Raw genomic sequence first — 11,468 nt, 5'->3', positions numbered from 1 at the left:
GCGAAAATTAAAAAGTATGTTTGAAAATATTTCCACAGCTGAGAATCATAAACTTTTGAGATTTATTTAACTGGGTTTCTTTTGATTTTTTAATTAGTTTTGCAATCACAGGGCACATCTTCCCCAAGATATCAATCTTAAGATATTATGGGTGTGCGACCTTTCTCACGTACACAACAACACCTGTTGAATATTAAATGCTCATAGTGCGGAGAAAGGTCACGTGATCAGTGTTTTCAGTTGGGGGTGTGGGGTGGTGGCAATTAGTATACTCTTTATGGACATGATCGTGACATTTTTTTTATATCTGAACCATTAAAATCTTTGTTCTAGAACCCGCATATATTAACGGGGGGACGTGGGCCATTAATATGCTATTTAGTAAAGGGGCTGAGGTCTTTACTGTCTCTAGCTGAATATTACGGGGAGATCCAAAAAATAACGGACCGGTCGAAATTTGTCTCTGTTAGAAAAAGAAAAGAGAAGGAATATCCGAATATTTGCCTCTTTTACGCTGCGCCAACTTCTCTGCGACGTCGACAACAGCACACTATTTTTGGCACAAAAAAAAGCTTTTTGCCCCCCTATTACGAAACTTTGAAATCAATATGCAGATATTTATGTTTAGGTTTTCATTAATATATATTTCCTGATCTATAGTAAATTAGGTTATTAAATAGATGAGTAATGATATTTTTCGTAATAAATTCAAAACATTGATTATAGTTCAGAGTGAGTGCTCTTCAGAAGTTGCCCAAGAATGATAACTAGTAGGGTTATGTTTTGATTCCCCCTTCAGATTGTTTACGCATACAATTCAAAATTTGACTTAACTTTAATGAAATAATATTTTAACTGTAACATAGAGTGGACTTGTGTTCTTGCTGAAATTATATACGTGTATATACTCTAATTTTCTTAGGATCTAGCGATATTGTACATAGTAAGATAAATACGAGGCATACAAAATGTGCGACGTTCCATTAATTACATTAAGTTAATTTGATATGAAGAAACTACAGTCCATATTATTTTTCAGATTACTTTTCGGCCAACGTGCAAAACTTGTCGGCCATCAGGGTTAGCACCTTTTCCAGCTTGCTGTGACGATCTTCTGCCTTTGCATTTGCTCCAGAACTGCCCCATAGAAATTTCACATGGAACTCGGTTCTACAAAACCAAAACGTGTTAGATGGCTACAAGAAAATGGGTTTCTTAATATTACCGAAAAGCATCTGATAGAAGCTCATCCAACCTAGGTATGGCGTCCTCAAGAATAATTTTAGCATTCTTACGATACAAACCCAAGTTCTTTAGAAAGCCCCGCGACGCATCTAGGTGCTGGAAATTAATGGCCATGCCGAAGTCGTCCGCCTTTGATTCCCAAGGAGCTATACAGGTGTGGTATAGAGCAGGGCGATCATCGATGTTAGAGTGGTTTATGATGTCCATGACGGGCCGATCGACTAATAATGCGTAAAGAAGAACGTGAGGAACGGTTGTGTTTGGGGCCTGTGGATTAGAGGCCTCGTTCATGATGCTTAGCGTAGGGCGTAACTTGGCCTCGAAGATAAATGCGCTCTCCGTATACTGCTGCCTTAGAATGTGCCAGGCCTGATCGAGCTTTTGAATCTGCCGGAAATGAAAATACGTTATGAAAATATGAAAACATCTAGCGAAGTACGCTTAAAAAAACTTTTATATTTACACAAAAAAAACTGTTGGTCCAGTTGACCAATACTATATTTAAATTGGACCAACTCCAAAATTGTAATTAAGTATTTATTTTTAGAGTCATGGTTGGATGGTTGGATATAATATATATTTATATATATAAATGTCAGTGTAAAATATTATATTATAAGTAAAATATAAAAAAGGTATCTTTTAACTTTATAGTATATATATATATATATATATATAAAATTGGTAAAACTATTAATTGAATTCATAGACACTTCACTGTAGCATGGTATTGGCACAGTAAAAACAGTAATTTTCAAATTACACTTTTCAAAAGTGAGTTCATTATACAGCATTTAGAGGTGTGGACGGTACTTGACTTTCAGCTAGTCTTATAGTATGTTAAGGACTTTACAGAATATATGTTTAAAGTAAAGTATAAACATTTCAGAGTTTGGCTTGATTCAAGATGGATAAAGGTGGTTCTTGGTAAAGTTAGACCCCTAGAATACAAAAGAGAGAAATAAAAGAATTGTTTATGGATAGGTTTTTTTAAAGATTTTATAAGGGAAATGTTGTTGGTAAAACTATGTTGTTAATTATATCGGGTCGCGCTTAACTATTATTTTTTATTATTAATTTTTCCGAATAAATGAATAGTCTACAAATAAACTTGTTATAATTACAGATACTCGCTTAAATACTACTTTCTTTTAAGGAAAATTTGGTTGGTATTTCTATGTTTATAATTAATCGGTTTTCGCTTTACCAATTTATTATTATTATTAATAAATAAATACGCTACAAATAAGAAAAACAAATAAACATTTAATAATTACAATTACTCACTTTATACACCATTTTTGTTATATGTATAATTATCATGCTATTGATTAATTTAATTTATATATGTTTATTTGTTTAAAAATTTTTTATCGACTACCGGTTATTATCAATAGTCGATTTTAATGACGTTAATGAATAACATGTACCTCCTTAGGTTGAAATTCTAATATTAGACGCAATTATATTTCCGGCCTAACAATGCAAAGCTATTATATACAAAATGAAAAATATTTTACCATGGATTTTGTCCAAATGTGGCTTGTTTGGTTCGTTTTGACAGTAACTTGATAATTATACAGGGGTGGTCAAAAGTATTTACGCGTGTCAAAAGTTAAATATACTCATAATTTGAGCTTACTTCAAGTACCTCTTGGCATCAATGGAAAGGTCATTTGCATTCCGTTTGAATGATACAAGTTTTTTCTCAACCCATGAATTTGTCAAAAAACGTTTTGCTTATATTTTTTGTGATTCTTTGAAAATGTTTAGAAATTTGAATTCCAGCCATACATCTAGTATCATGGTACGAACATGTTTCTGTAATAATTCCATACCATACAGTAAACCCATACATGACCAACATTACTTTGATAGCTCTTATCTATCATATGCGGAATACAAAACCAATTTATTTTAGAAGTTTTACTATCATTACCATTACCATTACACAAAAAACAAAGGTGGTCAGTAAAATTTACCAATGCAGATAGGTAAGTGACTAGAAAAGAAGTTGAAGCCGAATTTTTTTTACCCTTGCAGTTATAATTATTAAATTTAAAAATACAAAAAATGATATTTCCAATAGTATAAGATAATATGTCAAGAAACACCGAAGCTATAATTTGTTTCGTATTATTTTCCCAACAATTTTCCGATCGTTCCAATGGCAGCTATATGATATAGTCGTCCGATTTTGATAAAATTAAATTCGAAATTCAGAACTAATTATAAAAATGTTATTCCAAGCGTAGGAGTTTATATGTTAAAAGACGACAAAGATATAATTTTTTTTAAATTTTTTTTTCCGATTATTCCTATGAGAGCTATAAGATATAGCTGTCCGATCCGAAAAAAATGTTACTATACTATTATTTATATTTATTTATTTATATTTTGTTTATAATTTTACAGTATATAGTTGCGTTAACATGATGTGTGTGTTTTGCTATAGTAAGTAGTTGACTAACTACCAAAAATGGTTATCCTAGCATATAATCTTTTTCACTAAAGTAGGCAACAATAATCTTATTTTACTTTATAATTATAACTATAATTCCCAAGCTGGTCTAGCGTCTCGTACACCTAGACTCCCAAGCAGATCTTTGAAAACTAAGCACTTTACCTAAAACATATATTCTCTAAAGTCTTAAACATACTTCCACACTTGCTGAAAGTCACTGTACACATTTGAAAGTGCAATTTGAAATTACTTAATTTATTTTGCTATTAAATTACCTACAGTGACGTATTTATAAATATTATTAATAATTTGATCAACTTTATAGGTATATATTTACTATTAAAAAATTAACTTACATATATTTAATGGGCTCGATAACTATAAAAATAGTTATTTAACTAAAACCCATGGGTTGAGTCCATACCACCAACACAACTATTTTATATATTAAAACTGACGTTTACGTATTACGTAAGAGGAAATATTTGATGGGTGAAATTGCCAAATCAATGGTTGGGAAACGCTTTACTTTTTTTGTCAATTTTACCCATCAATTCATTCATACAAAAGTTACAGCCAAATAATAATACATATTTTGCAATTTCACCACACCAAATGCAGCAAATCAGCTTTTTTACTTATACGCCACCAAGCCGCTAGGGGCGCTATGGGCTAGTTGGCGTTATAGGCTGGGCTGCGCTAGACACAAGCAAGCATATCTTCATCCCTGTCACACTCCCTTTAACTGAGTAACGGGTATGTAATGGTCGGGGTCATAGCGTTTTCTCTGACTTTAGTTACCAAATATGTACACTTAAAAAATTATTTTTCTTAGATATAAAACAAATTACAAAAAAAATTAAAATTTCTGGATAAAAAAAAATTTTAATAGAAGCTAAATTTACTGAACTGCAGAGAAATTCACCATAGAATGACAATTTTTAGACATTTTTTTCTTAATAAAGAAAACGTTTTTTTCCCTTATATAAGATATCCTCATCTATTTTGCCGTTTTTTATTTAAGGGTGAAAATTGTCTTAGCTTTTAAAAAAGAGGGACTACATTTTTCTAAAACTAAAAAAGTCGTCTATCTTTTTTTCTTTCTTAACTCTTAAATGTTTTAATTTTTATGCAAATTTTGAGTTAAGTAATCTGATTTTAAACTTTAATCACTGTTCTAATACTATTTTACCAACGTAAAATATATATTGTATTATTAAATTAATCAATAAATATTCACAAACAAAAATAAATGGACAAATAGGGGATATAACTAGAAAAGAGCTAGGTTATAAAAAAAAAATTAAACCTAGAACCCAAGAGAACAACATTTTGAACAGACTTTGTAGACATGTTTTTTTTTAAACTCAGGGCTAGCAGCCTACGGCACCAAAGGTACGTAAATTTTCTAAAATTCAGTGAAATTTTATTCTTAGTGTTGAAAAATAGTTTTAGATTGCAAAAGTTATTTTTGTTCGATAGAAAACAGCGCCATTGATTTTAAAAATATAGTTTTTCTAATACAGGGTAAACCGCCATTGAAGCAAAATGATAGGCGAAGTTCGTGGTTTTTCGATGACCGCGCACATTGAAAATTCGAAACTCAATCTTGTGAGACAGCGCATTCATACCCTCTAAAACCATTTAGCGCTTTTTAAGCACTGAATCATTTCAAAGTTATGAACAATGTTTTTCAGTTTCATAATTAATTATTAATAACTAACATCAGATGTTCGTAGTAAAATTACATTATTATTATTACATTATAATTATGTTTTTTTTTTGGTTTTATTTTATTTTATTTCTGTTTTGTTTTTACTATGTATGTACCGCATACAAAGCCATATATGGCTTCTCAATTTCAATAATTTTTTTGCAATAAAACGGTACATATACTAAACCGTTTGTTATCACTTACTCTCTTTCAACTATTTTCTGTTACTCAGAACTTCTTTGTGTTGCCTTATCTCAAGTTTCAATCAGTTTTGTGCTCGCGTCTGAAGCAGACGAACGAAAGTGAGTTGTGGTGAAATTAAAATTAAAATTACTACACTAATAATCAGTTTTATCACTGAAAAGTATTTTTTTGTAAGAGAATATAAAGTTTTCGTTCATAAAAAATAGAATTTGACTATAGGTGAGAATCACATATACTATTCTATGCAAAAAACTGAGGACGCCACATATGGCTCTACATGTATATGCAGTAACGCGTGCAAATTAATAACTTCACTTGTGAATTATTTAAAAAAATTTATTTTTATTTTTTATTCACTAAGTTTAAACTTCACAACATTTCCTTAGTATCGACTTTTGTTCTTGGCGGTTCACAATTAACTTCTTATACAACCGATCTTCTCGGATGCAAAAACGGAATGCCTGGCCAAGGGCCGCTTATCTGATAATCAAACCTCGGTTTAAGAGAATTGGGGAACTCATTAAGAGTTGGACAAGGGTTGGACTCAAGAGAGTCGGGAAATCGGATGATCTAATTCTCTGCTCAATTGCCAAACGGATTACGCTGCAGTTTTGGGGCTCGCCGGGTGTTGACCGGATGCTTGTGTTTACATTAGCTGGACCCAGCTTAGTTTATGTTAGGAGGACTGCGGCGCAATTGAATCTTAATAATGAACTTCGATTGAAGTGGGGGAGCTAATTGAGATTCTGTAGGAACGCTGAGTAAGGGGATCCCAGCTAAGAATTGTTTATAAGAAATTGTTTACGACTTGGGTAAGGCGGCTGGGCGCTCGAGCTGGAAGGCGTTCTCATCTAAGAATTGTATATGAAGAGTTTGTTTATAAATTGGGTAAAGAGGCTGGGATCATGAGCTGGATAACTCTCCCCCTTCTAAATTGAATCGTCCCGATTCATTGCAAGTGACGGATAAACTGAATTTAGATGATTTGTCAATTCGACTATAATTTGATCCTCAGTGGTATTTTCATTTTCGGACATATTATTTTCGGGGGTTATTTCAATATGAATTTGCCGTGGTTTGAATATTAGATATTTTTTGAATTTAAATACAAGCGTGATAATTACATATATTAAAATTAACATGATCAGTATAAATGTTATTGGGATTTGAGTTTGTTTAATTTGAATAAATGGGTTTAATATGTTAATGTTATCGAATGAAAGTTCCGAATCATTTGACATAAGATATTCGGATACTAAAAAATCATTATACTATTTAGCAGTGATATATTCTATTATCTTATGGTCCAGATTAGAGTAGGGTATATTATTTATTGTAGTAGTACTATTAAAAGTAATTAAAAATGACACATTTAAATGAGTATCATTAACAGTGTTATAACCATTTATAAAAATGGCTCCTTCTTGGATTACATCAATTTTTTTATTATATTCCCTGATTTTATTACAAAGGGATTTTTCTCCATTTAGTAGCTTAGTGAAACAAGTACTTTCTGGGCTTAAAGTGCCATAATTATTAAATATTTCTGTCTTAAAATTAGAAATTACATAGTACCTATTGTTACATTTGGAGACATGATTATGTGAGATGGATCTTGCGTTATACACTTCGCAACGGTTTGTTATGATGGGGTATTTTATATATATTACTATTTAATTCTTGGTGTACGGCGATTTTAAATTTTGACATATCAGTAATTACTACAGGTTTATGTTCGTGTTTATATATTTATTGGATTTCTTCAGCGTTCAAAATTTGTGTTGAAAACATCTATTTTTGCTAATGTAATTGTATCCATTAAATTCATCAGATCGTAAGTGAGCAAGCGAAGACGGTGTTTTCTGAATGGAAATTCTTGATTTGAAATAACTGTTTGAAGATTCTCAGATAGGGTTTTTATTTCTTTAAATAATTTAGAGTTAATAACAAATTGATTGTTATTATTTTGGACTAGATCATCAATTTTATTTTGCACCGTTATCAAATCATCATGATCGGGAGTCCCTGCTATCCATTTCCAAAGGGTGCCTATTTCATTAATTCCTCTTTTTGCCCTACTTGGTAAAATTTGTGAGAGGAGCATTTTAATAATGTCTAAATCATAGGAAATTTCCCACTGTAAATTATTATTTTTGTTTGTGTGTGCTGATTCGAGTTTGATTATATCTTTATATAAACTTAAATTAGTTATATGAAATAGGTCAGCGTATGAATCATAAATAAGAATGTCTTTTGTATCATTGTAGAGGAAAAAATCATGGTTCGTGTAATCCATTATCAATAATACAAATATTATTGAATTCATTTTCTGTAATTTGAGACAAACTGTGTTTAAGATTTGATGTTATCTTTATGAATCGTGCGATTTCTATTGATAACCTTATTATGTAAATTCTCCTTAACTACTTGTTTTTTATATCTAGAGTTAAGCTTATTCCTTTCCCCGTGTTTTTTCTCATAAATGACTTCCCCTACGAGATAGTCCTTTTCCTTTCTACCTTTGTTGTGAGAACTTAACATTTTCTCTTGTGCCTGTTTTAATTACTGTGGAATATGTAGTATCATGTTCGATTTTATTGTATAATATATCGTACGGTCGTTGGTTGGTAATGGAATGTATTGCCATGTTATATCTCTGAGCTGCTCTAATTATAACTTCAGAATAATCAACTAAGTTAAGTTCATCTTTGATGCAACGAGCAATTTCAGTAAGAGTTGAATGAGCCGTTTCTATTTGTCCATTGGACGTACTATGGCGAGGATCTGCGAAATATAAATTAATACCGCATCTTTGTACGAAAGATTTAAATTGTGTTGATGAAAAACTAGGCTCGTTATACATCATTAAAGTTTTAGCAAGTGGAAAATGTTGCAATATTTCTGAAATTTTGGTTTCTATGTTGAGTTTATTTTGAATCTCCTTTACAACTAAGTATTTTGAATGTGAATGAAGACAAGTAATGAACATTAAATTCTGAGCGTAAAAAATGTCGATTTGCAAATTTTCTCCTTCTTTATTTGGGATGGGTGCTTGCCCAATAGGAATTAGTACAGGGTGTCTATTATATTTGTTGCTATTACAAATTGTACAGTTCTTTATGTACTCCTGTAGTTTTTTATTCAAATTTGGCCAATAGTATAGTCTGTTAATTTGCTTGTAATTTTCGTCCAGTCCCCTGTGTGCTCTACAATGAGTTTCTTCTATTATTAAAGCTCTGTCTTCAGGGTTTTCTACATCTTGGACGAATATTTTTGTATATAGGAATTTATTCGTGAAATTTTCTTTAAGTGGGTTTTGAATTTTGTATAAGTCTTCTAAAGTACAGTGAATACCTATTGCTATGTTAGGAGGAATATATTCCCTTAAGATTTATACCAAATTTTCCGGGGTATCAAATTCTATTATATGTCTGGTATTTCCGAATATATTGACCATCTCATGTATTGTATACCTCCCCGTTGCTATTAGCAATTGTTGCTTAAACTGGTTTAAGGGTTTGCGGGTTTCTTGTATATTATTCTCAAAACTACTCTCTGCAGAATGCTGAGTGTTTTGATCTGAGGCCGACTTGTTACTGTCCGTTAGGTTGTTAATTTGAATTCTTGATAGGGCGTCAGCAACTACATTAGTAGATCCTGGTTTATAAATTATTTTGGGAGAGTAACTTTCAATGAATGAGTACCATCTTTTCATCTCGATGTTTGGATTTTTTTGAGAGATCGAGAAAGACAGTGGTTGGTGATCTGTATAGATTTCTATGTTGTTAACGCCGTATAAATAGTTTCGCAAATTTTTAAATGCCCAAACTATTGCTAGAAGTTCTTTCTTATTGGTTGCATATACTTGTTCGGTTTTAGGTAGAGTTTTTGAAATGAAGGTTATTGGTTTTCCTTCCTTTTTGCGTAGCTTTGTACAAATTTTTTGTAATAGCCGGTAAGGCCTAGGAAGCTTCTAAGCTCTCGAATGTTTTTTGGAATTGGATACTTTAATATTGTAGATATTTTTTCGGGGTCTGTTTTGATTACATTGTGTGAAACAACGTAGCCAAGAAAAGTGGTTTCTAATTTGAAGAACTTTGATTATACCCGTTACTCGTAGAGTAAAAGGGTATACTAGATTCGTCGGAAAGTATGTAACAGGCAGAAGGAAGCGTTTCCGACCCCACAAAGTATATATATTCTTGATCAGGATCACAAGCCGAGTCGATCTAGCCATGTCCGTGTGTCCGTCTGTCCGTCAGTCTGTCCGTCCGGATGAACGCTGAGATCTCGGAAACTATAGGAGGTAGGCTATTGAGATTTGGCGTGCAGATTCCTGAGCTTCTTACGCAGCGCAAGTTTGTTTCAGCAATGTGCCACGCCCACTCCAACGCCCACAAACCGCCCAAAACTGTGGCTCCTACAGTTTTGATGCTAGAATAAAAATTTTAACTGAAATGTATTGTTCTCATCAATACCTATCGATTGACCCAAAAAAAGTTTGCCACGCCCACTTTAACGCCCACAAACCGCAAAAACCTGTGACGCCTACAATTTTCATGCCAGATAAAAAATTTTAACTGAAATGTATTGGTCTCGTCAATACCTATCGATTGCCACGCCCACTCTAACGCCCATATCGCTTAAATCTGTCTACCGCCGGTAGGTGGCGTATTTAAATCTCGATTTGCTGCTTGCATATCTCCATTTCCCTTTGGTCAGTTTAGCTGAGTAACGGGTATCTGATAGTCGAGGTACTCGACTATAGTGTTCTTCCTTGTTTTTCAATTGAAATTTTCATATTTGAGTTCAGCAATATATTAATTATGACGATTAAGTCCTTGTAGTGTTGTTCTATTGTTTTAGAAAATATAATAATGTCATCCATATATACGTGACATGTTTTACCTACTCGTTCTCTCAAAATATCATCCATTGCACGTTGGAATATTCTGGGAGCGTTCGTTAGCCCAAATGGCATTCTCAAGAATTCATATTTTCCGTTATTTACAGAAAATGAGGTTGTTTTAATGTTTCTTTCATTAGAATCTGGTGAAACCCAGACTCCAAGTCGATCGTGGAAAAGTGTTTAGCCTTTCCAAGATTTGACAAAATCACTGAAGGATCTTGCATTGGATGTCTGTAGCTATATAGTCTATAGCTAATCTTATTTTTGCAGTACCATCTTCATTAAATCCTTTTTTTTGGTACCACTAAAACTGAAGAATTATAAGGGCTTTTGCTTGGTCTTATAATTCCTTCTTTTAACATCCGATTAACTTCAGAGTTTACGAAATCTGAAGCCGATAGAGCATAGGGACACTGTTTGCTATAAATAGCTCCATCGTTTTCGGTGTTTATTTCACCGCGAATATCAGTCCTGAAAGGGATTTGCATGTTTATCTTCGAGTGCTCTATATTGATAATATTTATTATCTCATTTTCCAAATCCATTCTTTGGTTTGGAATTGATTCACTCATATTGTTTATTTCATTGTTGTCGGATAAATCAATGACGGCTTGTTCAGGATTCTTTAATCCCAAACTTGAATTTTTGTCGGATACTTCAACGACGGCGCGCTCAGGATTTTTGAATCCCAAACTAGAATTTTTGTCGGATACTTCAACGACGGTGTGTTCAGGATATTTTAATCCCAAACTTGTTTTGCTTTGATTTGCCTCTTCAGACTCAGTTCTGATTTTGGCTTTTTCATCAAAGTGTTTTCGTATAATAAATTCCTTTAATGGAAGAATTGTTTTTTCTTCAGATAAGGAAAGTTGGTTAAAAGAACTGTCATTATCATAAATTAATTTTTCTTCTTTTCCCCCATATTTTATTAC

The 11,468-nt window shown here is 32.5% G+C and overlaps 1 protein-coding gene across 4 annotated transcripts in view; it reads right to left on the bottom strand.

Moving 5' to 3' along the window:
* Positions 1-816: 816 nt before the first annotated feature.
* Positions 817-11,468, bottom strand: part of LOC139354980 (SH2 domain-containing protein 3C) — a 247,846-nt gene continuing 237,194 nt past the window's right edge. For 3 of the 4 annotated variants that reach the window (XM_070999253.1, XM_070999256.1, XM_070999252.1), the window contains 2 exons: positions 1,226-1,632; positions 817-1,170 (listed from right to left, as the gene is read on the bottom strand). In XM_070999253.1, the coding sequence (XP_070855354.1) occupies positions 1,041-1,170; positions 1,226-1,632 (537 nt within the window). In that variant the 3' untranslated portion in view covers positions 817-1,040. Of the gene's footprint in view, positions 1,171-1,225; positions 1,633-11,468 lie in introns of those variants that run through there. The other variant, XM_070999254.1, reaches the window with a different exon arrangement.

Source organism: Drosophila suzukii, unplaced genomic scaffold (genome assembly GCF_043229965.1).
Source record: "Drosophila suzukii unplaced genomic scaffold, CBGP_Dsuzu_IsoJpt1.0 scf_5, whole genome shotgun sequence".
NCBI classification, from domain to species: Eukaryota; Metazoa; Arthropoda; class Insecta; order Diptera; family Drosophilidae; genus Drosophila; species Drosophila suzukii.
The sequence above is the reverse complement of the archived record's forward strand: the minus strand, read 5'-3'. Positions and strand labels throughout refer to the sequence as shown.